Source organism: Penicillium paradoxum, assembly GCF_028828445.1.
Source record: "Penicillium paradoxum strain IBT 22861 chromosome Unknown utg000005l_segment0_segment0, whole genome shotgun sequence".
Lineage (NCBI taxonomy): Eukaryota > Fungi > Ascomycota > Eurotiomycetes > Eurotiales > Aspergillaceae > Penicillium > Penicillium paradoxum.
In genome coordinates this window covers 1,918,305-1,933,759 of record NW_026643183.1, presented here as the reverse complement: position 1 = coordinate 1,933,759, position 15,455 = coordinate 1,918,305, and the positions used below count along the sequence as shown (strand labels likewise).

At 48.0% G+C, this 15,455-nt stretch overlaps 5 protein-coding genes across 5 annotated transcripts; 2 read left to right on the top strand and 3 right to left on the bottom strand.

Moving 5' to 3' along the window:
- Positions 1–4: 4 nt before the first annotated feature.
- N7457_005765 (Major facilitator superfamily domain general substrate transporter) lies at positions 5–1,290 on the top strand (the record flags this gene model as incomplete). Its single annotated transcript, XM_057176809.1, has 4 exons — positions 5–142; positions 198–507; positions 568–874; positions 975–1,290. 4 exons carry the CDS (start codon positions 5–7, stop codon positions 1,288–1,290), a joined length of 1,071 nt encoding a protein of 356 aa, XP_057031111.1.
- Positions 1,291–1,975: 685 nt separating this feature from the next.
- Positions 1,976–2,929, bottom strand: N7457_005764 (glycoside hydrolase family 16 protein; the record flags this gene model as incomplete). The annotated part of the gene is made up of 1 exon (XM_057176808.1): positions 1,976–2,929. One exon carries the CDS (start codon positions 2,927–2,929, stop codon positions 1,976–1,978), a length of 954 nt encoding a protein of 317 aa, XP_057031110.1.
- Positions 2,930–3,493: 564 nt separating this feature from the next.
- N7457_005763 (acetyl-CoA synthetase-like protein) lies at positions 3,494–6,749 on the bottom strand (the record flags this gene model as incomplete). Its single annotated transcript, XM_057176807.1, has 3 exons — positions 3,494–3,577; positions 3,633–4,906; positions 4,961–6,749. The coding sequence occupies 3 exons, from the start codon at positions 6,747–6,749 to the stop codon at positions 3,494–3,496; spliced, it is 3,147 nt and encodes a 1,048-aa protein (XP_057031109.1).
- A 1,216-nt stretch (positions 6,750–7,965) lies between these two features.
- N7457_005762 (glutamine synthetase) lies at positions 7,966–9,285 on the bottom strand (the record flags this gene model as incomplete). The annotated part of the gene is made up of 1 exon (XM_057176806.1): positions 7,966–9,285. One exon carries the CDS (start codon positions 9,283–9,285, stop codon positions 7,966–7,968), a length of 1,320 nt encoding a protein of 439 aa, XP_057031108.1.
- Positions 9,286–9,630: 345 nt separating this feature from the next.
- Positions 9,631–11,695, top strand: N7457_005761 (MFS general substrate transporter; the record flags this gene model as incomplete). Its single annotated transcript, XM_057176805.1, has 10 exons — positions 9,631–9,721; positions 9,775–9,911; positions 9,964–10,046; positions 10,108–10,205; positions 10,260–10,380; positions 10,453–10,816; positions 10,874–11,004; positions 11,059–11,398; positions 11,454–11,559; positions 11,622–11,695. 10 exons carry the CDS (start codon positions 9,631–9,633, stop codon positions 11,693–11,695), a joined length of 1,545 nt encoding a protein of 514 aa, XP_057031107.1.
- Positions 11,696–15,455: the final 3,760 nt, after the last annotated feature.

The following is a 15,455-nucleotide window of genomic DNA, read 5'->3' as shown; positions in this document are numbered from 1 at the left end:
TCGCATGAACATTGCGAGCGCGTTGACTGGTGGCTTCGCCATCGACATCAATGTTTCCCAGTCGACAGTAAACCTGGGGAATCAACTCATGTTCATGGGCATTGTGGTATTTGAGATACCTTGCAATATGGCCTTGCAACGAGTACGTATCATCAACACTTGGCTGGAACATCTGATATTAATGAGAACGATTACAGGTCGGCCCTCGCAAGTGGATTTCGATTCAGGTCTTTCTCTTTGGTTTCCTTGCCACCATGCAAGTCTTCATAAAGAATCGAGGAGCATTTCTAGCATTGCGACTACTCCTTGGCTTCGCTGAGGCAGGTTATATCCCTGGAGCAGTCTTTATCCTGTCGTCCTGGTATACGAAAAAAGAACTAGCCAAGCGGGTTGCCATATTCTTCTTTGGAATGTTTGGCGGCAACGCGCTAAGTCCCATCCTGGCTTCGGGGATTCTGCTTCTCAACGGTCAACGCGGGATCCGAGGATGGCAATGGCTCTTTCTGCGTATGTGTTCCTGTCATAAACACATTCTTTATCTCATTTCCTAACACATCTTTCATACAGTTGAAGGATTATTCACGATCTTTATCTCATTCGTCATTTCTTTGTTCCTTCCTGAATCACCCGACCATACCAGACCGCTATTAAGCCCAGGACTTGTCAAGTTCTCCGAGTACGAGCAGAACATTCTTAAAACGCGACTCGAGAACGACAATGGTGGAAACAACGAGGGTGCTTATGGCAAACATATTCCGCTTAAGATTGTCTTCCGCACTATGTGCTGCTACCGCCGTTGGCTTCACTTTTTGTCGACATTTGTCGTCTTCTCGACATGGAGTCCGCTAACCACTTATACACCCTCAATTATTATGTAAGACTTCCCTTCTGTGGATACTAAGCAAACTATAGTATATCTAGGCTCAATCGCAGCTTCGAAAGTTATCGAAATTCCGACTAACTAATTTTTACAGGTCGCTCGGATTTGACAGGACAGAGGCAAATGCTCTTGCCGCTGTTGGCGCATTTCTATCACTCGGCGTGGTGTTTTTCTTCGCCTACATGAGCGATCGAACCAATTTACGAGGTGCTTCTGTAATCGCAGCTCAAGTCTGCTACCTCACTACCCTGATAGTAGCTCTCACAGTCCAGCCTCATGTTGGCAAGTGGTCACGTTGGGGACTTTGGACCGCAGTGAATAGCTTTGCTGTGGGCTACCACCCCATACATAATTTTTGGGTTCAGGTGAACTGTCGAGACCCAAGAGAGCGAAGTATCAGCATAGCGTGAGTTTCCATGTTCATATGTTGGCTTTGACCAGCGCTAATGCCAAATTCTGTTGCAGCATGTGGGTTATGTCTGCAATTAGCGGCTTAATGGTTGGAACGCAATACTTCCAGGCGGATGACAAGCCACTGTAAGTGAATTCATACGTCGAGGTCAATTCCACCACAGCTTCTAACACCGAGATATAGTTACTCGACCGGTCTGCGTACCATGATCGCTATGGTATCCGTCGGAATTGCAAGCGCTGCAGCTCAGATCGTTGTGTATGTCGTGCATAATAGGCGCGTTTCACAAGGCATACATCAGACCAAGGATGGATCGACGCCTATGATGCACGTTATTTAATAGTAATTAGTTCGGATTGTATATACGATTTATAGATGAGAAAATTTCGAGACTTTGTTAAAGAGCAGCGTTGGAGCGTAGTAGCTTGTAGATACGGTGCCTTGAACGCAATATAGTGAGATAAAAGAAATGGTGGGAATTGATCCTCGCACAAGGTAAAAAATGGGAGAATAAGCAACCAAAGGCAAGATGCATCAAGCTGAAGTCTTGCTTAAACAATTGATTTCGTTCTATCAGCACGCAACAACTCATCTCACTCGGCTAGTCAGAGACGCCCCTCTTAGAACTCAGGGGATATGGGTATAGTTGATATCTTTTGGCAACGGAAATTCCCTTCCTTTCATTACATGGTATTGCCATCTTGCGAATCTCTCCAAGCCCTTTCAAACTCGTTCCATCCCCCAGGCGGCGCGTCCCACATGGCCAACTCACGAATCACCGTCTCGTAGCATCCATCGCTGGGCATAGTTCCCTGGCAGACATTTCCTCCAACAGCGATGTTGATGAGGATTCTGAACTCACTCATCTTCCTCGTGCCAGGCGGCTTCTCAGCCCTCATGATGGGTCTACCATCGATCAACCAAACCAAGCGCCCCCTGCCCGTTGATTCGTCCTCGTCCCAGATAAAATCGTACCTCACTCCCATCGGCGAGCTGATGTTGGGGATGGGGGTTTCGAGAACGCGATGCTTGTTCCAGTCCTCGCCATTGAAGTGGCCCCAATGCAGACACGTGTGGTTGACCGCATCGCCGTTCCACGCTTCCATTATGTCGACTTCGCCATCCTCGGGCCACTTGAAGGGGTCTTTAGGCAGCAGCCAAAAAGCAGGCCAGATACCTCGGGCGACCGGCGCTGTAATTCTGGCCGACAGACAGCCGCGTGGTCGGCCGAGGGTCTGGTGACTCGATAGCCGGGCGCTGGTAAATTTCTGGGCATGGTCGGGGTGCCCGTGGTTGACCAGAGCGCGCACGATCACTGCGTCGCCCTGGGGCGAATGGAATGAGTTTTGCGGGCTGTCGATATAATTCTGCGCCTCGTTGTTGCCCCAACCGTGCTGACCCTGTTCGTGGTAGAAGTTGGCGGACACTGGTGCTTGAGGATGCAGGTTGGGCCGCCAGTAGATCTGGGGTTGGTAGTGCTGTTCCGGATAAGCTGGTGGGGGTTTGCTGGATGTTGGAACAGGCGGCGGGGGAGGCTTGTTGTGCGATGGTACTGGGGGAGCGCCATGATGGGTTATTTCCTCCCAGGCCTTGTCCGCCTTGCTGATAATGTCCTGAAACGCCTGTCTGAATGGCATGTTGAGCACGACCTCGGTATGTATATTAGCACAAATAGAGAAGACGCGGAAAAAACAGTAAGCAAAGATGACGTCATACTGCGGATATCCCGCAGGGGTCGAGTTGTGGACTGTAATTTCCCCTTTCACACTCTGCAAGGCTTATATCCAGATACGATTGAATGCGCCTTAGAAAAGGCAGAGAAACAAGAGCAATGGATTTTGAACCGCTCGGAATAAACAAGATTCTGAATCGATTCGAAAGCTGGAAATCTGAAACAAGCGGGCTAGTACGGTGTACACTACAGGCAGATGAAGATTGAGCAACTTATCACGCTACGCAATTCCGCTCGCTGAAGTTTCTTTACATAGCCCAACAACTTCTCCTTCTTCTTCTTCTTGTTGTTGTTAACTCGAAGGAGCCGAGTACGAACATGGGTCAGGTTCAAAAAAAGACTGGTTGTTTTGACAACATATAGACAGGTTGTGACATTAGTTAGAACTGTTGAGCGTTGACTTCCTCTATGCTACTGATCATCCTTGAACTGCATAAATTGACACGCTGACAATATACAAGGATACATTTTATCGGGAATGCTCGCCGAAAGACATGGATTTTTCCATCCACCCCTTGATGGCTTGTTGCATCAAATCCGCCACATATGGCACCTAGAACGATAGTAAATAAAAATCCAGGATTGATATCAATAGGGCAAAAACATACCACTTCTGGATCCATCATTGAATCATGTGCTGCATGGTCTATGACATGACACTCGACGTTCTCCTCTCCCACCATTTCCGCCCAATCACCCGGGCCAAATGATTCACGTGGTATTTGTAACCACTCCTGTCCAGTTCTCTTCTGAGTTTGGGATCCATATCTTTTCAATAGCTCATTTGCTTCAGCCAGCACGACTGGGAGCCGGTCGGGGTCACCATGCCCCGCCCATATCACGAATATGGGCACTGGAGTCACATTCCCGGGCGTATTGATCGGTCGAGGCGAGTATCTCATCTTTGCAAGAACCGACGAGAGACTGTGCTGTCGTCGATAGGAAGGTATTTCCATATCGGGCTTTCCTTCGCGACGAATTGGGGGATAGAAGCCCAAGATTTCAAGCAATTTGACAGTTGGCTCTAGAACATCGGGATGTGGTTTAGGGATTGGCATGTCGAGATTTATGACCCCTAGGATCTGTTCCCCCTGTTGGTGAAGTTGATATGCTATCTCATAGGCGATGATTGCACCCATAGACCACCCGCCGAGAATATATGGTCCCTGCGCTTGAAGATTGCGAATGGTCTTGACGTATAAAGCGGCGGCTTCTTCCACTGTCCATGAAGCCTCGTCCTTGGTCATGAGGAATGGAGATCCTAAGGAGTATATCGCAAAATCATCTTCAAAGTTGGGAAGTGCGTCATATGAGAAAGCATATCCTGAACCCGGAGGTGTGAGGAACAATGAGGGGACTCCAGGCTTTGGTGTGCCTTGGAGAAGTGTTGAGAAGCATGTGTCGCGAGGTGCTTCTTCTGCTGAGGCGGTGATATCGAGAAGCTCCTCTGGGCTCGAGATCGAACATAAACTGTCAACGATTTCCCCAATCGTCTTTTGGGTGAAAAATAGGGAAGATGGGAGTGAGAAGCCTGTTTCCGTTTTAATTTGGTTGAGGATTGTAATGGATAATATTGAATCCACCCCCAAATCAACCATTCGAGTAGCTGGGTTAATCTGAGTTCCTTTTTCTTCCACAATGGCTGCGAGCAATGATTCCATGACCTGTGAGCCTAGAGCTGGCTCAACAATATTCTGGCTGTCACTTGAATTCATGGGATGGTATGTGTCTTGGTTTGGTTGAGCCTCGTTAGCCGACTGAGCCTGCTTGGTAGGACCATCAGCAGCCACCCAGTCAGAGAACGAGACTCTGCGTGCCGTATCCTGCCATATCTTCCGCTGCATGGGATTGAGTGTGAGATCATTGATCAAAGCTGCTAATCCTAACATTCATACCAATCAGCTCGATGCAAACGAAAGTTGACAGGGGGGCCAACCTTGAGTAACCCGTGATTTGCGAAAAGGGTCTAGTTTGTCACGAGCGTGAGATCGATGCTCCTCCCAGTATGTCTTCATCAATTTCTCCAGTTTCGGCTTTTGGATTTTGCCTGCGAGGGTCTTGGGGTAAACATTTATTCCCAGAGACTGCACTGATATCACGTCCACCGGGACGTAGAGCGCTCCCATCTTCTCCAAAATAGTGTTCCTGACTCGACGTGCCGTATCTTGATCTATTTCTTGATTCACAATCGCAACAGGAAGCTCGCCGGCGACATGATCTGGTACTCGGACGATCTGAGGTTCAAGGCAATGAAATTCAGAGAATTGGCCCAATACAGCTTCGATGGCGGATGGTTCGATGTTCTCACCTCCGCGGATGATCGTGTCTTTATATCTGCCAACCAGATAAAACCGATTATCGTTGCCCAGCACCGCCTTGTCTCCGGTGCAGAACCACTGTCGACCATCCTCTCCAATATAGAATTTATCATCATCGGCTCGTCCTATATATTCTTTGATCAAGCTTGGCCCGGAAAAATGCACTTCTCCGACCATTCCGACAGACAAAGGGGTACGGTTTCCCTCAGCGCAAACTCTGACCTTCGAACCTGGCAACGGAGAGCCAATCGATATATCTGTTCCGCTGATGATATCATTGGCACATCCGACCACATTAGAGGATACGAGGACACCCTCGGTCATTCCGTACAGATTTTCGACTCCTGATGCACCAAGATGATCAAGACAGATTCTGATGACCTCTTCGGTTGGAGGAGCTCCCGCTAATAATACTCGTCGTAGGGAGTTAAGCTTCTGGCCAGGGGCTAAAGAGACACCACTCAATGCAAGGATCATGGTTGGCACAAACGCAGTATGACTACACTGTTCCTGGTGGAGGACCCGAATCACAGTCTCTGGGACAAAGCCAGATCCCGGAAACACAATGGTAGCTGCATTTACGAAAGATGACATGAGACACATATAGCTGAAGGCGTGGTTGTTCGGAAGTGCGAGTGCAACCCTGTCACCGGGCAACATTGGCTGCCAACTTTGACGCCAACTTGTGGCAACTGTGAAAGGATATGACGACGTTTGCACGAAACAGCCTTTGGGAAGAGAGGTAGTTCCGCTGGTGAAGAATATCGAGGATCCTAAAAGCCCTGGCCCTGGCTCTGGGTCGTTACCATCGCACTGTCCATCCTTCCCAGCGATTGTTGGCTCTTCCATCAAGTCTTCGAATGGTATCCATCCATCAACTAGGCCGTCAACCAATATCTTCATGCAGGGCACCCCGGCTGTCAACTTCTCAATTTGTGGACACAGATCGGCATTGCCCGCAATAGTCGCAATGGACTTGGTATTGCAACCCTTCATCGTGGTGCGCAACATGTGTTGGACCTCGCGGGTATGCGACAAGCTTCTAGGGTTGATTGGAACATGTACGCAGCCAATACGATACGCAGCCCATGTAGCGATGACATACTCGGCAGTATTTGTCATGAACATCAACACCGGGTCTCCCTTTCGAAGTCCGCGCCTTCTCAGTCCATTCGCAAACCGTTGTATTGCACGGTCGAGATCTCGATAGGTCCATCGGAGGTAAGGTGCTTCTTGCCCATCATCGCAAAGAGGGAGACTCGGAACTCCGTACAAGTCCCGTGGCTGGTGAGTGCAAACGAGGGCGACTGTGTCTGAGAAATGCAGGACCGTCTGACGGAACAGACCATTGATTGTCAAGGTAGTATCAAGGAGGGGAGGACCATCTGACTCGCTGAGTTGCATCATGATGAAATATTTTCCCCCTTTCGTTATCAAACAAACGCCGATGGTGGTTCTTCTGAAGGAAAGGATTCTATTTCAGCCCCGAGCCCTTGGAGAGAAACAGCAAATTTCCGACATTCAGTCATGGCTAGCGCAAGGCGATTAAATTACGTTGACCTCGTAACAGGTACCGAGTCAATTATGAAACAAATCAAATCCATCCAGGGAGCATTATCTGCCCGCCAATGAGCTAGCCTCAGGATGGTTCGTGGGGACGTACGAAACCTGCAGGTCCACTCCAGCTAAGCGATCGGCATGATCGCGGGCCCCAGATACTCGCATATGGCCACTGTACCTGACATACATGGAGTGAATCCTGATTACTACCTACGCACCTACCTACGTTATAGGGAGCTAAGGAACGAGGTTCAAACAAGTGCAGGGAGTCGAAATACAGGGTCATGGAATTGTATCGAGACGAATATATTCCAGGGCATCGCAACACTCAATCGGGACGACAAAGCACTAAATCAGCCATTCCAAAGCTACTTACGGAGTACGGAGTACGGAGCAGTATGGACAGCTTTCGATCGGGACACCCTGGCCCCCGATCCCATCGTGTGGACCGCCCAGAAGGAGGTGTGACTGGTGGATATCGAGGCGCTTAAATGGCCCCACTGGAGCTGAGCTGACGAAAAGTTAACAGAGCGCTGAATAGAGTGATGATCTACCTGCGGGTCATTTTAGGTTGAGTATGCAGATTGCAATCGAGATGATCGGCATCTTGCTTCCCGCAGTGCGAGACACTAAAGTGGCTCAGGAGAATATCAGATCCCGTCTTCCTGGTTCAGCCGCTATTTGGTTTCTCGGAATATGCTCGGTAGCAGTGTCTGCAGGATTTAGGAGTACAACACATGTCGTAGAAGCCCAATCATGCACTCACCGTCATATTTTGCGATCGAAAACCCTCGATATCCGCACTACGAACTAAAATAGTACGATCCATTTTTCTTTCACCGCTAGAATTCTAGCGGCCATCTGTCAGATTTATGAGTGTCCTGGAGCTACTTAGCTCACTTTTCTCTCCCAGTAAAGGGGGAAAATGAGCCCATTGTTGAGTCGAATTTAACATTAAACAGGGAATCATGCACTGATCCATCAGTTATATACACCAAAAGCACTACCTAAACGCGAAGTCTATACGTAAAGTTACATGAAAAATGACGACTGGCCGTCGAGATTAAAACAGCTCGATGAACAGCTCTTTCACAGCCTCCGGATCCATGCCTTTGAGCTTGGAGAGCTCAAATCGCTTTATGTCGACGTAGTGATCTATGATGGGACGGCCGATCATGTCCGCCAGACCAAAAGCATCCGCATCCAGCAAAGCTATCGCTTCCTCGACATTCTTGGGTAGGGGTTCCCCTCGGGATGCGTCTTTATTTGCAGGATCCCCGAGATCTGGCCAGACAAGCGGCTCCTGGCCAGCCAGACCGCAGAGCCCGGCACCAAGAATGCCTGCCATAGCGGAATACATGTTGGCCATTGCATCGATATTGCGGATCTCCCAGCGGCTAGGCTCGATCTTCCGAATTGGCACGAAGCGTGTCTCAGTTCCCCAGCAAGCAGTATTACCACCCGCCACGAACGGCACCAGTCTTTCATAAGACACGTCCTGCGGTAAACAGAAGCTGCAGAGACCCGGTAGACGTTTGAGAATGCCAGCGAGGAACGACTCTTCCAGTTCCGGACTGGCAGGTTGTAATGAAAGGTGCATGTGTTGGCCATTCGTGAGTGATTCCGAGGGCACTGGCTTGGGTACCATAGTCACCGTATAGCCCTGACGAGCGAAAATGTCTTTGAGATAGCTGTGTACCAGCACCAACTGGTCAACCGCCTCGAGGGGTGGTCGCGGACCCAATGCGAACTCATACTGCCCTCGCTGGCCCTCTGTGTGTATCGCTTGGAAATCCACACCTAGGGCCTCGAGCTGGCTGACGCATTCTTCCACATACTGGTAACAGGGATCCCGTAGACCGGCGATGGAAAAAAGCCCCCAACCCTGACTGCATCGCTCCATCTTCCCCGTGCTCGGGTTGGCTTTCATCACCACGAATTCTACCTCGAAGCCGACTAGAAAGCTCAATCCCCAGTCCTTTTGCGCTCGTCGGAGGACCTTCTCTAGCACATGGCGCGGACACACCTCTCGGCTGACTGGACCAGTGGCTGGCACCGTGTAGTCCAAGGCGCACATCACCGATGCGCTTTTGGGGCTGGCTGTCGGGTGAAGAGTTGACCAATCCGGTACCAGCCAGTACTGACCGTCCAATGGAGTTGAGGGTAGCAGATTATTAGTGAGGGAGACACACATCGCGAGTCCAGTCGCTTTCAGAGGGCCTCCCTTGGTAATCTGGGCCATAACTGTGTCCATCGGGACAACTCGTCCTCGAAGAACACCTGAATAGTCCTGCCATTGGAAGCGAAGAAATTTGATTTCTGGGTGTTCTCTTCGGAACTGACTTAGTACTTGCGTTGAATCAGCAGATAATCCCGTCGCCATGGTGAGTTGCCAAAGTATAGATTCCGAATATATCAACTGTGAATGAATTTGGTGGCGAAAAGAGAGGAGAACCAAAAAACCCGATTGAATTCAGAATGAATTTATTATTCGAGGATAAGACCTCAATTCCCCGCGTCTACTTTTCTTTTTTTTTATTTCCGACTTGCAGAAGGGCATCTGTACGCGATGTAATTGGAATCCACAGTGGGCTCTCCTAGCGGTAAATTTGTGCGATCGCCCTGGACTATTGTCTTGGCCAAATCGCCGAAGCCTTGATCTTTGGGAGTGACGGTCCTTTATCTTGTTCGACTCCAGCCTAGCAAGCCTATCTTGTAGGAATTTTAAATGGCTCATGAACAAACCGCTTTGCTGGGCGATCTTGAGCCTCAGAAGTCGAACAAGGTCAATACTACGAAAATCTTGGCTGGTTTAGTTGGTATGTGATCTTTTCTCGGGGTGTGCAACTGACTTACAATTCATATTATGTAGGCGTTTTTCTAGCGAGCGCAGACAAATCTATCTTGCTGGCTACTCAAGGCGAGATTGCTTCGTCGCTACATGCCCCATCCAGTGCGCCGCTGCTGCTAGTCTCATATAACCTGGGATTCTGCGTTGCATTGCCTGTGGTCAGTTCTGTCTTATCGATTCTCTCATTCATTCATCTTATACATTGTACAGTATGGATTTCTAAGTGATATATATGGCTGTCGACGGTTCCTACTCTTGGCATATGCCTTGTTCGGAGTCGGATGTTTGATCTCGTACGTGAAAGACCACCCCGGCCGTTTTATCACTTCTTCCGCGACTCACATTTAATTCTAGCGGATCTGTTCAAACATTATGGCCATTCGTTTTTGGTCGTTTCGTCGCAGGTATTGGGGGTGCTGGTATGACGGATTTGCTCTCGGTCCTCGTTAACGGTAGGGATGCATCGGTCCGTTTAAACCGAGCCTGAAACTGACTTAGAACACCAGAAATGTTTTGCATCACCCAAATTGCATCCGTCCGAAGTTTTGTTATTGCTGCTGGTATCCTGGGACAGGGCTGTGGAGGACCATTGGGGGGACTTGTCGCCGACATGATCGACTGGAGATGGTAAACTTGTCTTGAGACGTTGAAAATCCTACATCTATGAGATCTCGGATAACTGACATCTTTGACAATCAGGTCATTAATCGGTCAAGCGCCCATCGGACTGTTGTGTTTGGCTCTAGCTCACTGGCAACTTCCAGCCTCTGCGAAGCGCATCCATTCCAGCTCCAATATAAGCTTATGGAGCTTTGATTATTTTGGTCTTGCTACCTTTTTTATCACTGTCACTTCCTTCATCCTCGCGACAACCGATGGAGGCATTCTTTTCCAGTCCAACACCCCGGTTATACTAGCTGTGTCGTGTTTGTTTCTCGTGGCCTTCGTTCTAGTCGAATGTTTTGGGACTAAAATGCCTATGATCCCTCCTTCCGTCGTGTGCGCACCCGGCCTCGGTGGGATTCTCTTCGGTCAGGTTATATTCTTTGCAAGTATCAGTACGGTGAGTGCCCACTATTCAGTTGTCCTATAACGATCATCTCTTGCTGATACATAGTAGATCCTGAATAACCTACCGCCCTATTTGGCTCAAATAAATCATCTTTCCAACTCGGCGATTGCCATGCGAATCTGGCCCTCGGGTCTTGGCCTCATCCTTGGTTCTGTGATTGCTGGAAAAGCCATGAGCAAGTGAGTTGGGAAAATGTTAATCGAATCACACCACTTAAATACTGACCCTCCCAGGACCATCCAATACCAAAAGCTATCTCTCGTAGCTATAGCGGGTAGTGTCTTATCCCAGCTTTTGATGGTATTGCGATGGGCGAATGGCATTCAAGGAATCGAAGTATATTATTGTTTCCCTTGGGCGATGGGGAGTGGACTGCTGCTTTCCGCCCAATTTATTGCTTTGACGATATGTGCGCCTGAAGATCAGATGGCGAGCGCTACCGCAGTGTATTATCTATCCCAGCAGGTTGGGCAGATTATCGGCACGAGCGTCAGCACGGCAGCGCTCCAGGGACTCTTTCGCTTACGACTCGATATCGGTTTGGGAGATATCCCCTTGCATGAGAGAACTCAGGTATTTCTTGGGCTCATAATCACACTGGTTTGCAAGATACTAACAGGATATTTAGTTCATCAAGGAGATTCTCAAGGACTATAGTTTTACTGCAAGTCTGCCACCAGCGCTCCAGGCAGCAGTTTCATCTAGCTACATCGAAGCGTATCAGTTAATTCCAGGTATGTCAATGATCGCTGTTACTAATCTAGAAAACACCCAAATTTTATTAACCTATTACTAGTACTTGCCATGACTTTGACCATTGTCTGTGGGGCTATCATTGCGTTTTCTAGGGAGAGAGCAACTATAAAGTGACAAAGGAACAAGTCAATACTCACAACAATTAGCCCGATTCTGTGTTCGCTATCATGCTACCTCTCTGTCAATATCTTGATTACGAATTTCTTAGACAAAAGTTGAATGTATGTAGGTTCACGCAGCTATGAAGAAAGTCATTCATTTTCGACAGCGCCCGTTGCGTCACGCTTTTTGAAAGAAACCAAGTTCGATGAGGAGGGCAACGTGGTTACAAAGTCATAACTACATGTAGTCAGTTATGATGCGCTTTATTGTTGGCTTGAAAGCCGCATGTAGCCAACACGTCTAAAATGTCAAGCCGAATCAGTATAATATAAGGTTGTGAGTTAGAGACTCTGCTACCAGGTAACTCCGCATCCTATCAAGGCTAGTAGTTGGAACTAACATTACTACCTAAATGAAGGACTTCATAGAAGAACAGAAATTCAGAGGCACCACAGTACGTATCTGGACTAAACTTTGGAGGGCTGAGGTCAGGAACTGATCATAAACAATCCACGGATAAGGTACCTCTATATACATGTAGAAGATATTAACCTGTAAGTGTCACGTCATAATCATATCAACATCTACTCGCTTGACTCATTCTCGAAGTACTCAAGTCTAACCTCAAGTTTATCTCATACCACCAAACGGACTGGAATTCCGAATGCAGAGACTATGGAAACTACCCAGCAGACTATCCCACCTGGATCAGAAACATTCTCAATACGATGAAGAAGAAGCTCATTTACTGGAAGGCGCAGAGAGGAACAAGCTTCAGTGTTTGGGCAGGAGTCGGTACCTCGATGATCAGCATAACAAACCAAAAAAGAAACATCTGAGGAAAGCTAGACGCAGGGTTAAAGGATTTTGCACTAAAGCACGTCTCATTTCATATCTCTTTTCCTTGGTCGGAAGAAAGGGCACCACAATATTTTCTTTGCAAGACAGTGTTCTGAGGCAGATCCACGAATTCCTTCCACAAGTCGACGCAGCGTGTCTAACCCTCAGCTGCAAAAGGCTTTTCAACTTATTCAGCGCAACTCTGAAACATAAGCGTCACGAGTTCCCACGACTATTACAAATTCGAAACCCCATACTGTGTGTGAACAGTAGCAATGTGGTACGAAACAAACTATTGCTTCGCCTTCAAGATGGCTCGTGGAGATATTGCGGAAAATGCCTCAAGCTCCATCCAAGGAAAGAATTCACAGATGACTTGCTCCTGTATCCATCTTTGATAAGGCCGTGTACAACGTACGCCGGTATAGTCGACCTATGTCCATGCGCTGCATGGACAATTCGAGAACGAGCCCGTGTGATCAAACTTCTTAGATCCCCTTCTACCCAATGTGGAGATCAAGTTGGCCCTTTTCTATTTGGGCTTACTGGTGGGCCCCATCTGACACATAAGTGTCAACTGGGTATTACGCCTGAATATTTTGCTCGGGTTACAATACACATATCCATCGACAGTTCTAATCACCTAGTGATGGACGCGCGATATACAGTAATATTTTCCGCTCTATTCTCTCCTCTCAGTGTTGAGCCTCTTTTCTCCTGCCCTCACTTCGATCTGACTCAAGTATACACGAGCAATCGTATTTCAGATTGTTCTCGCTGTCTCGCTTTGGTTGATATGAAGTCGCCACGATCTGAAGACACCGGCAGATTTGTATTCTATGTAAAACGAGATCTAGGCATCTGCAAATCGTCCGCCGATTCCCGCTGGCTTGCGAATTGTCGTCTCACTGGAGATAATTTCGGGGACACAATATCGTACTGGTTAGTACCGATAACACACGTTACTCGAATAGATAATGTAACAATATGATTATAGGCCTACGTCACAGCAACTAAAAAAGAAAAATCAAGAGGTTTCTAAAGGTTGGCGTGAGGAATATCTCTAGGAGCAGGATCTCCAGAAGAAACAACTTGCCCGCAGGTAAGAACAACAACAACGTCTGTGAGAGCGGGCTGATGACACGTATTCTACTCCTCCTTTTGTGGGATTGACGTTGATAACACCATGCTCACCAATGTATGCCTCCTAAAGAGGAGAAACTCAAAAACGAATACATTTGAGAGGGAGAGACCGCACTAACTCTTGGTCGAATGGATTTTTATAATCAGCGACATGAGGTATCTTGGTCGCACTTCTGATAATCCAGCTTTATGATCAGAAATTGTTTCATTACCTAGTGCAAAGTTCCCTTCGCTTTTGAATTTTGCTAAATACATTATGAAGTGATTTCAATCCGATTGCATTGCAACTTGCACTACAGAAGTCATTTGGATGCGGTCATGATAAAGTAGTTCGCTAGTCCCACTAGCTTCTGAGGTATCCATAGAACATTACTGAAGTGTATTTCCGTCTTTCGGTTGGTTGGTTTGTCCTTCGGACTAGAAAGCCGTTGAAACGGACCTCGAAAAAGACGCTGAAAAAGAACACTTTGATAATGCGTTCAAGAGATACTGCTCAGATAACATGGATGAGGCCACATAATTCAACAGATTCTCTGGTCAAGAAAGCCGGAATTCCTAACCATCCAAGGGCGCGCAAAATAACATATTGATATAGATCCCCTTTCTCCCTTTAGTTCTGAGCCTTACGTTCGTAGTCCCATTCGAGAATTACTTCCAACCATAACGACCTTGGGGTAGTCCGATTGTATCACAATGTAAATCTAATCCATAAACTGCTTTCCATCACAGAGAATCCTCAAATGCGTTCTGCGTATAATCCTCCGAATTGGGCGGATACCCTCGGCTCGGGTAAAGGAGGCCCCCACACCCACCTCGTAGTTCGCAACTCCCGAATTTGAGATCGAGACTGCCGGCCACTGTGTACAGGACAACTCGAGGGGCTTTTCCCAGAATGGAGAATAGGTTCATCATCTTCAAATCTCACGGCTTTGGTCCCGCTGTATCTGTCCGTTTGTGACCTACGCAGCGTAGTACCCGAGCCATAACTACCCGATGCCGGTGGCGCAGCGCGAGAGTGTACATGGCCATGTCGATCGTTCAAGCCGGATCCTTGACTGGTATACCGATGCATGTATTGGTAGTCTTCATCTTCGCTGGAGTGAGGAGACCGCGATCGGGGCTGAGCATGGGTGTACGAGCTTTCATGTCGATGACCATGGCTGTGAGAATGTTGGGCACAGGTAGGAAGCTTGGATTGGGCATTGTTCCTGTGAAGTATTGAGTGGGAGACACATTTTGGTGCAGTCCCGGCAGAAATCAAGTCTTACATTCTGTTATTGGGTTCCTGGCTGTGGAATCGGGGACAGAAATGACAATGGATCTTCTCTTTGGCTGTTGCGTCCTGGGCTTGATGAGCCTGGTGCGGTTCGACAGTGTCGCTGCCATGGTGTCTGGCATGGAGACCCTCGCTGTACCTTGAGCAGGGCGGGGCGTGATGGGTGTGACACGAGTCATTGGAATTGGAGAAGTGAGATTCTTCTCGTACTCTTCGACCATCTTGTGAGCGCATATGCCGTCTCATCTTGCTCTGGTGAGATATACAAGTATGGTGCATTCTAGTATGTAAATGAAGAGACAACGACCGACATGCCAAAGATAGAGTAATATATTCAGTAGCAAACGCCGATTCCCAAAGTAGATGCTGCTCACATCCTTCATTTTACACAAACAAGCCTTGGCTGAAGCGCAAAGAACCCGACTGGGCTTTTGCAATGTGACTAGGTAGCCGCCCGCTTCATTGCATGACCACTTTTTATTTTTTTTCAATTTCAATCTCCCAGTCACCTCT